This window comes from Mixophyes fleayi, chromosome 8 (assembly GCF_038048845.1).
Source record: "Mixophyes fleayi isolate aMixFle1 chromosome 8, aMixFle1.hap1, whole genome shotgun sequence".
Lineage (NCBI taxonomy): Eukaryota > Metazoa > Chordata > Amphibia > Anura > Limnodynastidae > Mixophyes > Mixophyes fleayi.
Genome location: NC_134409.1, coordinates 24462879 through 24479983, shown reverse-complemented (window position 1 = coordinate 24479983; position 17105 = coordinate 24462879). Strand labels below are relative to the sequence as shown.

Genomic DNA, 17105 nt, shown 5'->3' with positions numbered 1-17105 from the left:
TCTCTGAAAGATGAGTGTTCAGTATTTATGGCTGATTTGCTGCGCACTATTACTGTATGTGTTGTGTATGCTCTATGCACATTCTGGAGCCTATTCAATCCCTTGTTTCTAAGTGTGAAAATCCTTCCTCTGCGAATACAAAATTGATGCTCAGCTTCATGGTATTCATGTCTTTAACTTCTTACAGTATTGTGACCGAAATCAGGGGTTGGGTACGGTTTAATGCTGGCGAGAATACCGACAGCGTTTATACCTACCCAAAAAATCAGAATGGCTACAAAACCGAATGGAATAAAAACAGACTTAACTGCAAACCGAAGGTCCAGATGTCCGATGACACTGGCATGGTGATAGGAACTGATGCCGATGACGTCACACTGCAGTTCCGGAGAGCTGTGTCTTTGGCATCAGTTCCTGTCAGCCAGTGCCATCGGACATCTGGACCTACGGTTTGCCAGTAAGGATTTTTTTTGTAGGTATTAACGCTGTTGGAATTCTCGGCAGCGTTAAAACAATTACCACCGGAAATCAGGACCTACAAGTAAGTCATACTTGCCAACCTTTGGCAAACTAATTCCGGGAGATCCCAGGCAGGTGGGTGTGGTTGGAGGGCAGGAGGGTCAGGGCGCAGTAATTTGCGGCATTTTGGCTCTGCCCCCTGCGACAAATGCAGTTTTCTTGCGGGGGCGGGAAAAAAATTACCGCAAATCGCGTCATTTTGGGGAACATGTTGCCATATGCGGGATATTTGCCTGCTCTCCCGGGAGTCCGGGAGACCTACCCGAATTTCGGGAGTCTCCCGGACATTCCGGGAGAGTTGGCAAGTATGAAGTAAGTTTGTGCGATCCCTTCGCTTGCGTGCAATTAATTAACGCCCAAATCTTCTCAACACTTGGTTTGAATACTACTGTAATCCATAATTAATGTATGTGTCATGTAAATAAAACTCTATATCTATCTATAGATATTTCTCTATCTATATAGCTATACATATATATATATATATATATATATATATATATATATATATATATATACATGCACACATATATTAAGAAAAAAGAGTGCACGGCAGTGTAGTATATTAAATCTTATTGAATTCAAATGAATGAAATACTGCATTTTTAATTTCAAAAGTATGAAAATGAGGAATGAGCCAAGGGAAGGACAATAGTGCAATATTTTAAGTACATATGTCACTAAAAAGTAGTAAATTATGTACTTACGTGGAAATATTCCAATGCTTATCTGGCTCAGTGCATCAAATGAAATCTTTCTGGTGACTAATTTTTTTTAATATGTTCCCAAAAACGTATTGGCTATTAGAACTGAGGGATGGTTTAAGCTCGAGGGAGATTAAAAACTGAGGTTTGTGTTTATAATTATTTGGCCCACTAAGGGTTAACTAACCAAGAAAGTGGTGATGCCTATGTAGGGGTCATACTGAGGGCAGGATCAAGGGGACAGACTATATAAGGACAAGGAGGAGTCCATTAATTCTCTCTCCAGACAAGTAGCCCTCCCACTCGCAGGCCATGTATGGTACGGGTGTGCTGGTCTAGCCCCGGAGGTAATGGGCCACTTGGTGCGCAGGCCGTGGTAATCATGTGCAGGCCATGTATGGTACGGGTGTGCTGGTCTAGCCCCGGAGGTAATGGGCCACTTGGTGCGCAGGCCGTGGTAATCATGTGCAGGCCATGTATGGTACGGGTGTGCTGGTCTAGCCCCAGAGGTAATGGGACACTTGGTGCGCAGGCCGTGGTAGTCATGCAAAGGCCATATATGGTACAGGTGTGCTGGTCTAGCCCCGGAGGTAATGGGACACTTGGTGCGAAGGCCGTGGTAATCATGCGAAGGCCATGTATGGGGCTGTAGTGTAGTCAGTACAGTCCATGATGCACTTAGATTCAAATGCTTAGCAGCAATTGTTATTTTAAAATGTTGGCAACTTTGTTGCTGTTCTGAAACCTTAAATGCAATATGTAGATTGCAAAACACAAAGGTGTGAATTTTAAACTAGTTTTAGGGCCCTATCTATCTATACAATACATTACAAAGTTAAATATATTAAGGTAAATATTTTCTTTTGTATTTTTCCCCCCACTAAAACTCAAAGCCCAAATCCAGACTGTGCATGTGTGACCCTTGACATTTTGCCCCAGACTTTGTGCGCGGCTGGGCGTGAGATAACTTTACGTGTGATACTATGGCCCTTGGAATACAACAATCCCCATTATGCCACGTTATCTGAATTTAATTATAATACAACACTTTTTTGCATTTTAAATGCTCTTCTTCAATAAATATCAACCTATAAAGCCCAGAAAATAAGAACTGATGCTAAGAATTACATCTTCGAGGCAGAACAAAAATGTTATTGTGCCGCTCGTCATAATTACAAAAATAATAGGGACATTTGTAGGAACAAATTTCTAAAACTTTGGGGCTGTCCCTGGCAACTATGCGTGTGCAGACAGCAAATGAACGCATACAGGGATCGTCTACCAACTGGAATTTTGGGCATAACTGAAAACAATCCTATTGATTTCAACATGATCGTTCTTAGACATGTCGATTGTTTTGGGGTCACATATGGGGGAATATCTGGCTAAAATGCTGATATCAGCATCAATATCACCGCATATGTGATTTGCCTAGTCTCCTGGAATGTCCAGAGAGACTCCCGGAAGAGCAGATCTCCCTCCTGAAACCAACGATTTCAGTAATGTAGTGGTATGGGTTTAGTAATGAATATGAGTATCCTAAAATATACTCTCAATTTGAGATTTCAAGGCGTTACCTCACCCGGGGGCTGGAGCCCACACATCAATAACACAACCCACTCTCCATTCATAGATTAATATGCTGAATATATCGCAAGAAGTGCAGGCGGGGATGAGAGAGCTTATTCTGGTTCCATACAAAAGCGTATTAAGTTCGCTAATTTCTGCTGTCTCAGACAATCAAAATTCCAATTGTCTGGAACACTGAATCTAAGAAAGCAGGAAAATTAATCTTCAAACGTGAAGGTCTTGCAGGCATTGCCTCATTATTTTAGTTGGACACTTTTCTGATTATAATGCAGATAAATCTCAAATGTAATAAGACTAAAATAACACATACTAAGTATGAAACATAACAGGATATTGCAGGGAGATTAGACGGTTTCCTCTCACTACCGAATGGCCTAAGTGAATGGGCCATAGAGAAGAACGCAGCCTCACGGCGGAATTTACTGGGGGAAATCGTGCAGTGACGGACAAGCCAGGCAATCCTTGTGTGTACGAATGAGGAGGAGGAGGACAGTAATTGATAGCAGATGGAGAGATGAGCTCGTTACCACCGGGCTTTACCTTGCGATCTCTTTGTGGAACTATCATAAAAGGATTAACTGGCATTTTAAAGGACCACTTATTCACAATAAAAATGTCTCATTTATTTCCTGTTTTTCCAGTAGCCAAAATTCCTTTGTCTATTAGAGCACAAAGTATCTCAGTCTGACATAGAGAGCGATGTTATTTTATATGATGACGCTTCTGCCTGTATTATTTACAGAGACAAATCTATATATGATTGTGAATATAGCAAACGCAGGGTGCAGCTGCTATTGGGCTTACACAAGACAAAGTTCTGGGGCAGAGATCAAGAATGTGGCTGCTCAATTGTACAGACACCAACCGGAGAGCGTTACAATTAGAGGATAAAAAAATCAAAAATCCCCCTCTGACGTCCATCATACAATGCACAGTTCCCCCTCTCATATTGATCATAACAGAGATCAGCGATGAACATCACATGGGCTGCAAGGCAAGTTTCTGTGGCCCATGGGAGCATTGACCCATTTTTACAATAAAGACAGAAGAGAGAAGCAATGAAAGATGGAAATTAGACAGGACACAGTGGACAGGGGTCGGTGTGGCAGGCCGCCATAAGGTAAAAGGAAAGAGATAGAGCAAAAGAACGAAAAGAGGAGGGAGAGGTGTGGAAGGTGAGGTAAGGGGTAGAGTAGAGGATCCAGGTGGAATGGTGTTAAAGAGTCACGTGATGAAAGGAATTTGGATGTATGACATCCACGGCGTCCACACTTTATTAAATGATTTAGAGGTATTGCAGATAATACGTTATATATTCCATTTTATAAGAGTACCATATTCTGCTAATAATTCTCTGTAGTGTTGGCAAGGGGATTTCAATTTTCAGTAGTTGCGACACAAAGTTCCGAACCTCCATCCAAAACGGGGCAAGCTTGGGGCATTGCCACCAAATATGGAGGAAGGATCCTTCAGTCATGCAACCATTCCAGCTTGTGCTGGAAGAGTCTGGAAAAACTTTCTGTAGTTTGGTTGGGACCAAGTACCATCGATAAAAGGAGTTTATATGCGTTTTCTTTCAATTTTACACAAAGTGAACTGGAGGCTGTGTTGGCTCCTATTTCTTCCCAATCTTCTCTATCTAGGGGTGTTCCCGGGTCTTCCTCCCAATATAGTAGAGATATGAGACCTTTGGTAGAGGACCACTGGAGGGAAAGTGACTCGAAAAAGGTCAACAGCCTGATACCTAAAGTTAATTTAGTGGTAGAATGAAAATTTCTTAGTTGTAGATACTGAAAAAAGTGTGTATTGAGAATGTTAAACTTTGTTTTTAAGTCATCGAAGTGTCTTTGGTGATATCATTGAAATAACGAACATCCTTCCGCTTCAAAAGTTCAAAGAATAAACTTATACAACCTGGTGGAAACTCAGGGTTTTCAAAGAGAGGAATGATTGGGCTAGGAGCAGGAGTGAGCTTAAATTTTGCATTTGCTCGGTCCCAGAGAGAAAGCGGGTGAGCTACAATTGGATGATGAGAAGCGAATTGTGGACATTTAGTGGGAGGGAGCCACAGGAGAGAGGAAGCAGAGGAAATACCCAAGCTTTCAGCTTCGATCGAGACCCAGAATCTAGAGTAGTTAGGACAGTTACAGAAAACACATTGGGCAAGTTGAGCCAACAAACATTTTTTTTAAATATTTTTGCATTTAACAAATGTTTTATTGTGAAAATAAAGCGATTTTCAAGGAAGCACGATGAGTATCTTAGTACTACACTGGGTATATTACTACTGATGAAGGATGTGGCATTTAGTAGATACTACGGAAGCAACTTTGGTTATCCAATCACTTGGATCGCTTTTGATGACTAATGTTGCTCTTGGATATTAGTTTTGGTAGCAGGTCTGTTCCTTGGCTCTCTTCTAAAGGTGACTGTAGACCTCATGGGGCTTGGCACTGTGTATTTAAACCTACCTATAGCATCCTGTTCCTGCATATTGGTTTTGTTGCTGTTCTGACAGTCTCCAATATTTCTCCAGCTTGGCTTTTGGATTTTGAACCGTTTGGTTCGGACTTCAACATTTCTTGGCTGCCTCACTGGTTCCTGATCCTGACCCTGGCTGCCTCACTGGTTCCGGATCCTGATCCTGGCTGCTTCACTAGTTCCTAATCCTGATCCCGGCTGCCTCACTGGTTCCTGATCCTGGCTGCTTCACTGGTTCCTGATCCTGACCCTGGGTGCCTCACTGGTTCCTAATCCTGATCCTGGCTGCCTCACTGGTTCCTGATCCTGATCCTGGCTGCCTCACTGGATCCTGATCCTGATCGCCTCACTGGTTCCTGATCCTGACCCTGGCTGCCTCACTGGTTCCGGATCCTGATCCTGGCTGCCTCACTGGTTCCGGATCCTGATCCTGGCTGCTTCACTGGTTCCTAATCCTGATCCCGGCTGCCTCACTGGTTCCTGATCCTGGCTGCTTCACTGGTTCCTGATCCTGACCCTGGGTGCCTCACTGATTCCTGATCCTGATCCTGGCTGCCTCACTGGATCCTGATCCTGGCTGCCTCACTGGATCCTGATCCTGGCTGCCTCACTGGATCCTGATCCTGACCTTGGCTGCCTCACTGGTTCCCGATCCTGACCCTGGCTGCCTCACTGGATCCTGACTGCCTCACTGGTTCCTGATCCTGACCTTGGCTGCCTCACTAGTTCCTGATCCTGACACTGGCTGCCTCACTGGTTCCCGATCCTGACCCTGGCTGCCTCACTGGTTTCTGATTCTGACTCTTGCTGCCTCACTGGTTCCTGATCCTGACACTGGCTGCCTCACTGGTTCCTGATCCTGGCTGCCTCACTGGTTCCTGATCCTGACCTTGGCTGCCTCACTGGTTCCGGATGCTGATCCTGGCTGCCTCACTGGTTCCTGATCCTGACCGCCTCACTGGTTCCTAATACTGTTCATCATCATCATCATTTATTTATATAGCGCCAGTAAATTCCGTAGCGCTTTACAATTGGGAGCAAACACAGTAATAAATACTGGGTAATACAGACAGACGAAGAGGTGAGAAGGCCGTGTTCACAAGCTTACAATCTATGGGACAATGGGAGTTGGATACATGAGGTTAAGTCTACATATTGCATTTCAGCCCAGCCAGATTACAAAGGTAAAAGTCCTGCTCCTGGTTTCGATTTGGCACTTCAACGACAATTTGTTTACCACCACCCCTTCCCCTCTAGCAGGACTGCTATGGACCACTTTTGGGCCATCCTGCTAGATTTAAATGTATCCCTGGCTGCAACCATCTCTCTTAAGGGGTGTCTGTGGTCTCCATTTTTAAAATACCATTGAAATAAGGGATAACTATACACATAAAGACCTTAAAGCTCATGCTGGTGTTAGGATGAGAATATCTGCACTTACCATACACTTGTTTGGCTTCTCCCCAGAGTGCACCCTCATGTGAATAAGCAGCTTGTACCGTGCATTGAAAGGTTTGAATCGCCTCACACAGCCGGCCCAGAAACACGTGAAATCCTCTCCCGTGCGCTGGTCAATGTGCGTCTTCTCAATGTGCCTCACCAGCTCCTCCTGCTGTTCGTACAAGGCACTACAGTCTATCCAACGGCACAACTGCCGCCTCTGTACTCCAAGTTCATCTTGCTCATCAGCTGGAAATGTCTTTGGGGACATGGCAAGGGGAAGATGTAGAGGAGACAGGAGCCCTTGCTGATAGGAATCCTCTGGCTCTTGCTTTAGGATGTTAAGCTTACTACAGTCGCTGGGAGTGGTGTTTAGAAGGAGGTTGGCACTGCCCTCTGAGCAGGGCACATTTACCTGTTCTGCTGGTGCACACTCACCAGCATTAGGAAGCAGACACTGAGCAGAGGAGGGCAGACCACAGAGACCCTCAGGCTGGGATGCTTTGGGTGGGCTCCAGTTAGGGACACCCCCAGAATTAAAGAGTGTCCTAGGGGGGGATACACAAACTCTGTTCACACAAGGGGGCAGCGATGTGTGAGGAGAGTGAATAATTCCCACAATTTCAACACTGTCAGTAAAACATCCCCTTCTCCCTCCAGGCTGGAGCCGGGGAGAGGCAGAAGTAGGGCCGGCTGTCAGCGAGCCTGGGAAAGTGCTGTGCGTGGAGTCTATAAAGTACGATGAAAGACAGTTTTTAAATCCATTGTGTGTGGCAGCTGTGTCTTGGAGCAGAGATGCCCTTAACTCGGAGATGCCCGATTGGCAAGATGCTGCCGACAGGTGTGAGAAGTCACAGAGACCCTCCTGTTTTATACGACCGGCAGAGTGTGTCCCATTCAGACGCAATGACATGGAAGTGGGAATTCTAACAGACCTGTAGGAAAAGAAATGACATATTTTACCGTTCAATAAAAAAATAATTCTGCAGTCATCTAAAGACATGCATCTATGCCTTAGTAGCTTCAGGGCACACATGGGAGGTGTTGGTATCACTGGTACTATTGCAGCAAGAACTGATATGCAGTAGGAAAGATGTAAGATACTCTATTCTACACTATGCTGTTCTTCATCACTGCCACAGTAGCAGAATCAGCTGTAATTGCAGCAAACTTTTAAGAAATAGATCAATAAAGCCCTAGTTCTCATAAATGACTCCCAGATTGTTGTAATAAATGGCAATGTGATACCGCTCAGTGCAATGATGAGATCATAATGTCCCTGCATTGTGCATAGTAAAAGGCTGTGGTTTCTCGTCTCCCCAGTTTCAATTTATGTCATATTATATCCCTCTATTATATCCCTCTGTGTCACTGTCACTTCCTTCACTATTATACCCTTTAGTTTAACTCCCGGCACTGTTATAGCCATCAATGTCAACATTTTATATGATATTATACCTTAGAGACTTATTATTATATTTTGTAGTATCTTATTTTATTATATTACTCTATGTGATTTCATTCATTGTTATATTACTATGTTATACTTTATTATATTACTATATTATAGCCTATGTTAGTGGTGGATGGGGAAATTTAGAAATGGTGGCATGGAGAATGTAACTGGTGGCATGGAGAATGTAGCTGACTGGCCAGGGGTGACCTTGCCCCTGAAGCTTCAGGGAATTTGATAGGTTTAAATTGATTGTAGCCCTAATTCTATATGCTTTTTGACACTATCTAGTAAAACATAAAGACATATTAAGTGTTGCAAGGCCATCCACTCTGTGTCCCCACCTCCCTTGTCTCACACATAACTGGACACACAGAACAGATACTAAGGGGCATATTCAATTGTTGGCGTTACAGCCAAAAGTAACGCGCCCCACGTACTATTACCGTCATTACGTCATTAGTGCGCGTAAATACCGGTATTACGGTACTTTTGACACTGGATTTCAGATCGCGGCTCAGGGAGCTGCGAGCTGAAATCCAGCTGAGTATTACCGTAATAACGGTAATACTTTTTCTGCGGCGGAAACCGCCAACAATTGAATATGCCCCCTAGAATAACATACAGTATACACAGGAACTAAAGCTGTAGTACTGTGCCGTTCACATCAATACACTGATCAGAGGATAAAGATCAGAAAGCTATATATTCAGGCCAGATTCCCTCTCCCCATTGCAAACTGAGATCTGGCTTTATCATTAAAGTACTAAAGTGTTTACTATATGCGTGATCAAGCAATAGGCTGATCAGGCTGCAGCCTGTGGCGCTGGGACCTGGGGGGGGGGGGGGGGGGGTAGTACAGCGACTGCAGCAATTGTGGATTTTTTTTTCATCCCCCCTCCTCCAGGCTGCTGACCCCTCCCCCTTCCCCTCTCCTGCCCCTCCCCCCTCCTCACTGACTGTCAGGCATTATGTCATCAAGTCCTGACAGTGCAAGTGAGGAGCTGCGATGAGATGGAACTAACTGCCCAGAAGAAAGAAGCCAGGCAAGTAATGATTTATGTTTATGCAGAAGGGGGACAGTGTGTAATGGGGAGAAGTGTGTGATAAAGGGGGACAGTGAGTGCTGTAGAGGGACAGTGAGTGCTGTAGGGGACAGTGTGTGATGTAGGGGGACAGTGTGCGATGAAAGAGGGACAGTGTGCGATGAAAGAGGGACAGTGTGCGATGAAAGGGGACAGTGTGCGATGAAAGAGGGACAGTGTGCGATGAAAGAGGGACAGTGTGCGATGAAAGAGGGACAGTGTGCGATGAAAGAGGGACAGTGTGCGATGAAAGGGGACAGTGTGCGATGAAAGGGGACAGTGTGCGATGAAAGGGGGACAGTGTGTAATGGGGAGAAGTGTGTGCTGTAGGGGACAGTGTGTGATGAAAGGGGACAGTGTGCGATGAAAGGGGACAGTGTGCGATGAAAGGGGACAGTGTGTGATGAAAGGGGACAGTGTGTGATGAAAGGGGACAGTGTACGATGAAAGGGGGAAAGTGTGTGATGAAAGGGGGAAAGTGTGTGATGAAAGGGGGAAAGTGTGTGATGAAAGGGGGAAAGTGTGTGATGAAAGGGGACAGTGTGTGATGAAAGGGGATAGTGTGTGATGAAAGGGGTATAGTGAGAGCTGTAGGGGGACAGCGAGTGCTGTAGGAGGACAGTGTGTGCTGTAGGAGGACAGTGTGTGCTGTAGGAGGACAGTGTGTGCTGTAGGGGGACAGTGTGTGATGAAAGGGGTCAGAGTGTGATAAAGGGCACAGTGTATTGAGGGGGGCAGTGTGATAATGGGCACATTGATCTAATGGCTGGGGAGGAGAGGGTCATGAATTGGCCACTGGGGGTTATTTCTGAGACATTTATGCATACATGCTTTTTACTAATGCCATAAATTGGCAAGTAGAAGGTATGAGGGGGGAACTAAGGTGGATGATGAATTAGCTGGGGGGAGTAGGTGATGAAAAAAAATTGCAACAGGAGTCATGAAGGCCACTGGTGTTTGAGGAAATTTCTGGTGGGGGGAGGGCATGATCTCTGTATTGTGTGGCGTTGATCAGGATGCTCTCTACAGAGCCTAATTATTGAGGGTTTGCAACGTTTGCCCATTCACAAAACAGGACCCCAGCTGTTCAGAAGACAGCTCAACGACAACAAAGCTGCAAGAACAAGCAAGAAAGCACAGCAAGAACAAGTAAAAGAATCTATCTAAATTTGTTTGCTGGAGAAACTGAATTTTCCTTTAATGATTTGAGGGGGAAGGGGGAGCACTACGAGTTAATTAGCCTAGGGCGGCCAGAACCCTTAATCAGGCCCTGACTATATATGACTATAGCAGCCTGTGTCATGAGATGGGTACTGAGAATGGCAATAAACAGGTGGAATCCTGGTTTGTTCACTCTGCTAAGAAGTTCCTGAATAGACCTTTACAGTGTGTCTCTTTTACTTACTTTTGTCTATCACATGGCAACCATTTTTCTAGAGACCAAAATGCACTGATGCCTATACAAATAACTTACCCACTGTGGCTTCTGCATTGGAGACAAACTTGCCTGTGACAAATGATTACCAAATGATGCGCTAGATGAGCAATGGGGAGAAGTGCTGGCATGGCATACATCCCTATATGGCCCATGTCAACCACTGGTCAGTGACCATTATATATCTATCACTGTTACTGTCATCACAATTATATTCCTCAATAGAGGTAATTTAGGAAGAGCAAAATGGGCGAGGTGCAGCACAAGATCTTCTTTGGTGGTACCATGAGCATCGTATTGAGCAAGAAAAGCTAAATGTCTGTCTTATCAACAAGATGGAGGCCTTTGCAAAGTAGAAGAAATCCACAGTGGCCGATGGGACTAGTTGGGGAATTTGCCCAATGTAGAATAGCTTAACACAAAGTGCGACTTGCTGTCTCCTGACACTCATGAATAATTTAAGCCATGAATGGGGTTTAACTGAACAGTATTTAATAAATGAGGCGGTTCGACAGTGATAGGAGGTTGGTAGGATGTGACATTAGAACAGAATCGGGACTTTCTCATGGTCCTGACAGTCAGTCTTTTGTCCCTCCTGCTGGGACTCTAGCGAGGTGTGTCCATCTCCCACACACCGTGGTGAGCAGAACACCCCTCAACAATATAGATGTGATTGGAGAGGATGGGGTTAGGGGCAGCCTAGCACTTCAGAAGCACTAGATACACCCCAGGAGATGTGACCACAACCTCATGTCCCAAAATTACTAAATTCAAATATTGGGCGGTATACATTTACACTGTTACCCAAGGAGACTTTTGAGATTTTTTTTCTGCCTGTCTAGACACCTAGGTAGCGCACTTTAAGTTTGCAGAGGGATCTCCCAAGAGCGCAAATTAGGCTGGTTCTCTGAAGTGCATCGGGCAGGTCCTCTAGGGGCATGGCTGTATAACCAAGGCATTTTGTGTTGTGCGTCAAGTGGACTTTCAGTATCAAACTTTTTAATATTTTTCAGTGTCTCTACTGATTATTCTTAAATGTCCTATTATTACATCCCTGCATGTCACGCCCCCTACACCATAATCCCGTCACTCCTAGTCCTAATATTATTAAATCCCTCAGTGTCACTCTCATCTTTAACATATTCTTCAGTGTCATTCCTCTCGTTATTATATGCTCATTATCATATCTCTTCTTATTACATCAGAAAGTGTTACTACCCTCATTATTTTAACCATTACTGTCAGTCATCATAAGTATATACTGATCTCCAACCCTTAATACCTTATTATTTACTATGGTTCTCCTTCTTATAACATCATCAGGATTGCCCTCTTATTATTACATCTCTTGCTACCATTCCTTTTATTACACCCCCCCTGACATTGTGTTTAATATTACATCCTTAGTGTCCCTCCTCTCATTATTGCACACCTCCGAGTCATGCTCCTTATTATTACATTCTCAGTATCAACCTCATCAATACATTATCACTGTCCCCCATCTCATTACTTCATCTCTCACTGCAACGCTCCTTAGAGTAACAGTGTAATATTAATGTCACTCTCCTCATATCTACGTTAGTTGCTATTTCTTTGTTGTACAGGTCTCCCTTCATTATAACATTTGTCATTAGGCTATTCATTCATATTGTCACGTCTGATGTCTTAGAAACACAGCCCTTTGAATCGCACCGTTCATTATCGTTCTGCTAAATACTAACTTTCCACAAAAATCACCACAGTATACATTACATAGAATAATAATATCACTATACCCCTTCAATATAAGACCAGTTTACGTCACCAGAAAACAAAAGCAAAAAAATAGCAGATTACCGTGCACAACACTTCACATTATACTCCTCTGAAATGAGCCCATGTAAGAAGACTTACTAACAAACTTACTGTCGCTTCCTTCAACATCACAGCATTCAGTACAACAGTCCAGACGGATCCATACAGAACTACATTCTGTTGACAAGTCTTTGATGAATAACCTGATTGGTGAGACTAAGATAGGGCCATTTGACAAGGACAATGAACTTGCTCCTGTTTATCGCATCTCTTCGTCCTGGGAAAAACATCGGGGATGAGATGGAGAGAGAGGTCGGATTTCTGATCTACGAACATCTCTCATCCCCTCATTATGGAAAGCACAATATGGTAACCAGTATCCGGGCTGAACTTTAACCTCTGCTTTATACTCTGCCTCCTAATTACCTTTGTTTTATAATTGCCCTCACTGACAGAAGATGAGACTCCATAATTACACTCATCACTGATATAAAAGCCAATACATCTACCTGGATGATTCCTTAATCCCAAGAACACAGCTACTGTCCCCGTTGTCACCTTCATTACATCATCAGCGTCCTCTCCTGCTAGCAAGTGGTGCTTCCTACGCTGTCAAGTAAGACGTTGTATGAATTTAGAGACCCGAGAAAGAGGACCTGATGGCCGATTGTTTATTAAATAATGTTAGTGGGTCACAGGCTTCATAGGACCTGTCTACATTCACATAATAACACACCACTAAAAAGAATGTATGGCAATATTGGATATCATTATCCAAAAAATCCTGACAAGACTCGAATATTTCTGAAAATCTGCAATTTAATATTTCTCAACCAATAAAAATGTCACAGACATAAGAAAAAAAAGATAGAGGCGCACACAGGGTTATCAATTGTATCATTCTGGTGAATATTAAATTTTTTATATATATATATATATATATATATATATATATATATATGGTAATTTAGTGATACTTGCAGCAGTGGTGGGGTACCACCTAATTACCCATGTGGGTTCTTAAATCTAAGGGCATTTTGCATAACTAAAGCTAGGTACACACTACAGGGTTTTTGTCCAATAATCGTCTCAATCAGCCGACATACGACCGCTCGTTCAAAAGTCGGGTCAGTGTGTGTAGTGACAAGATGGTCGAAAGTCTGCCCAAATGGACGATTGTCGCCTTATTTGGTTGGTCGTACCGTTAAATATTTTCGATCCAATCTCGTTTCCGCTGTGTAGTGTGTATAAACTTCCGACCGATCCACAACAGTGAGTACGAAATTACAGTCATTGCTCACGACAACATAGCTGTAAAAAGTCGCTAACGGGACATCCGCTCTTCCCTTTATCGTCCTAAACAAGGCTAGTGTGTATGCAGTCCATGGACCGAGCGATCGGACCATCGATCGGATGTAAAATCGATCGGCATAAAAAGTTGGTGAAAAATTCTGTAGTGTGTACCCAGCTTAACTCTATTTTGATTACAGCTATGGAATCTGAATCCCATTATCTACAATGAGCCTAAAACCCCAAAGGAGACAGTTAACTATTGCTGCTGTCCAGTGACTTTTATACACATGATGAATTACTGGTTCTTCCTACAGTTACTATGAGGAGCTCTGCAACACATTATAATGAGGAGAGATATACCCGAGGCAGTACGAGTACGGGGGGCAAGAGTAATTTCTCAATGTTCTTTAGTATATTAAGCATTATGCACTAAAATATGGAAAATTTCCCTTATACAGAACCCCTTAGTCCCAAGAATGTGGAATAATAAATCCATTCCTTGCTTGCATGAAGTCTGAATGATGTGTAGTGGATGTGAGTACATGCATTACCTGTTATCAGTGTATTCATTGCTGGCTGCACCTTCATATGTCCCCACATGGTCAACAGATGTTGCAGGGTTCCCAACCTGGCAAAAGAAACTCTCTCTGCCATCCAGGACCTCCCTGGATATCCCTTCAATTCCCATCATGCTCTTCCGCAAGCTATACTGAGCATATCCACCATTCACTGAAAAAGAACAAAAGAATTCACTGTAATCTTCACAATGACATCTGGTTTGAAGACATTATAGCTCACTGACTAATCATATTGGATGTTCAGCGCGTTTAATTGATGAGACGAGCGCCTTTTTCTCAGTTGTTCCAAGGAATATTCATCTCACTCCGCATCTGGCTGCAGAATTCTGCATGTTTCTCGATTGGAACTTGGCCTAAAAAGTATTCAGCACGGAATTCCCCCAATAATTTTTTGTTCCATCTTCAATCATCTCCAATGCCTATTACAAAGCAGAAAAAGGTGCTTTTCTAAAAAGGAGATATGCAATAGTTCTAATTATCTGTTCATACTGTAGTTCATTCCAGGTGTTCCACCTATAGAATTACTGCTATTTCCATATATAACAACATTGCATGTCACACAAACCATCAAACTCTGCCACTGAGTGACCACAGGTGTCATGATGCAATTTGTTCAAACACTTGGGGCCCATTTGGCAAATGATCAAGACAAACAGCAACAGTCTCACATGGAATTATCAGGAAACATTTTTGAATTAAGCCTTTCAGACATCTGAGACAGAGAAAAAATAAAGAGTCACTGATTCTGCCATTCAATGACTATCTTTTATGGGAGAATATTCATGACTGTCTAGAGAATTATATTATAGTGTGCTCTGGCTGTGCCACATTGTGTCCAGTACATTAAATTTACTTTTTATTCATTGGACCAAAATTACACATGAAATCCACAATGTTTCTGAATTGTGGTTTTGATTAAAAAACAGATTGTAAACATACACGATGTGTGTCAGACTTAGGAACACGTTCCAGTGACAAATGGTTTGTTTCCTGAAGCTGGAGATTATGCTGTCTTCAAAGAAATTCTGAAAATAATTGTAACCTCTCAGTTACCAACTGAGCTTCATATTTGATGTGCTACTTCCCCCTCCCCCCATTTAAATCTTAATATCCAAAGATATATCGCAGCCGGGTCTGTATCTGGTATTTATGCTACCCTCAGCCACGGTGCGTAAATACACCCGGAATTGAATGATTGCCCCCCAAATGATGAATTGTGCTCGTTTCCGACTAGTTTTCTTGCATGAATGACAGCTGTCACTGAAATATTAGTAATTAAGGTAGAAAAAAAAAACCACACACAAAAGAATTTTTGGGCCTTGGATAGGCTCAATTGAGAGAGAGCTAAAGCCTATGGAAAGAGCAGATTATGTGATAGCTGGAGATGTTGAAACCATATCATAACATACTTGTCTATATTAAACATCTCCCCACCAGGAGATCCCAGAAGAGAGGTCAACTTGCAATTGCAGGAGTGGTGTGGTCCCACGAATTGTGTCATTTTGGCCACACGACCCACGGCGAAATGCTGTTGTTGCATCATCACGCAGTGGGCTAACATGACGCGATTCATGACTAATCGCATCATGGAGGCAGGATCTGGGAGATAGTCCCGCTCCCCGGGAACTTATGGGATATTCCGGGAGACTTGGCAAGTATGTATTATTATACGTTTTATGCTACATCCATTCTTTGTCAGGCAAACAAGGAACGATGGAGTGTGACAAATAAATGCAAACTTGCTATCCATACTTCTATAACGATTCCTGCCTGCCCAGAAGAGCACCTATGTAGTCGTGGCCTGAAAGATCAAGCAAAAAGCAAAACCAGTATTTGATTTTAATTTCAAAATGTGTTTATTATGGTGATAAATAATATATCTACAATAACCAAAAGTTTAAATATGTCTGTTATGTTCTTTCTCTCCTCAGCAGCAGGTTGCCATGTGTCCAGTAAAAGGTTTGTTGGAAAAGATGCATGGAGGCTACATGAGGTGGAATGACATAGGCAAACCGAGGGAGGGGTTTCCTAGTGCCTGTAAACCCCCCTCCAAGCCTGGGGCACTGTATAATTGAGGTGGCTGGACCCTGCCCCCGCTTCACACGGCTCTGCTTGAAAAGGGAGAGCTGCGTGCACCTAACAGTAGTGCACGCCGCAATGCCCATGTATATTATAGGGATAGGAAGAGTTGGAGAGCAGCCAAGCACTATCTATAATTCTAGCTACGCCCCCATGCATGCTGGTCACGCCCACTGGCTGCGTGGTATGGAAACCTCCCTCTACAATCCTGCGTTTGTCCCTCTTTATTTCTATTTAGTGTTTTGAAGCTTCAAAGCAGAATCATAAGCACGTCTGCTAATTCCCCACCAGCTGGTGGGGAATTAGCTCCCCATTTACCTCACCCCGTACGTAAACAGTGACATCACTTTACATAGCCAATCACTGATGTCATTTTTGTGAGGCACAAAATACAGGCCGCCATTTTGTGGCCTGAGCCAAAACATAGTTGCCAACAGTTCCTAATTTACAGGGACAGTGTCTGATTTCAGAACCTCAGTATTCTCCCAAGTCAACATATACATTTTAATTGAACAACATTTTGCCCACCCCCCTCTTTCAAAAAGTGTTTATTAAAAAAAAGTATGTTTGGTTTTATTGTTTTGGCCCAAAGTATTTCAGGACTGACTGTACTTTTAACTAATGCAAGCCTAAGGGGGGAAAAATAAACAAAAA

At 43.3% G+C, this 17105-nt stretch overlaps 1 protein-coding gene across 1 annotated transcript in view; it reads right to left on the bottom strand.

The window, feature by feature from the left end:
• Positions 1 to 17105, bottom strand: part of GLIS1 (GLIS family zinc finger 1) — a 126985-nt gene that overhangs the window by 40905 nt on the left and 68975 nt on the right. Inside the window, exons 3-4 of the mRNA XM_075182138.1 lie at positions 14346 to 14523; positions 6736 to 7669 (exon numbers count right to left, since the gene is read on the bottom strand). Of these exons, the coding sequence (XP_075038239.1) occupies positions 6736 to 7669; positions 14346 to 14523 (1112 nt within the window). The remainder of the gene's footprint in view (positions 1 to 6735; positions 7670 to 14345; positions 14524 to 17105) is intronic.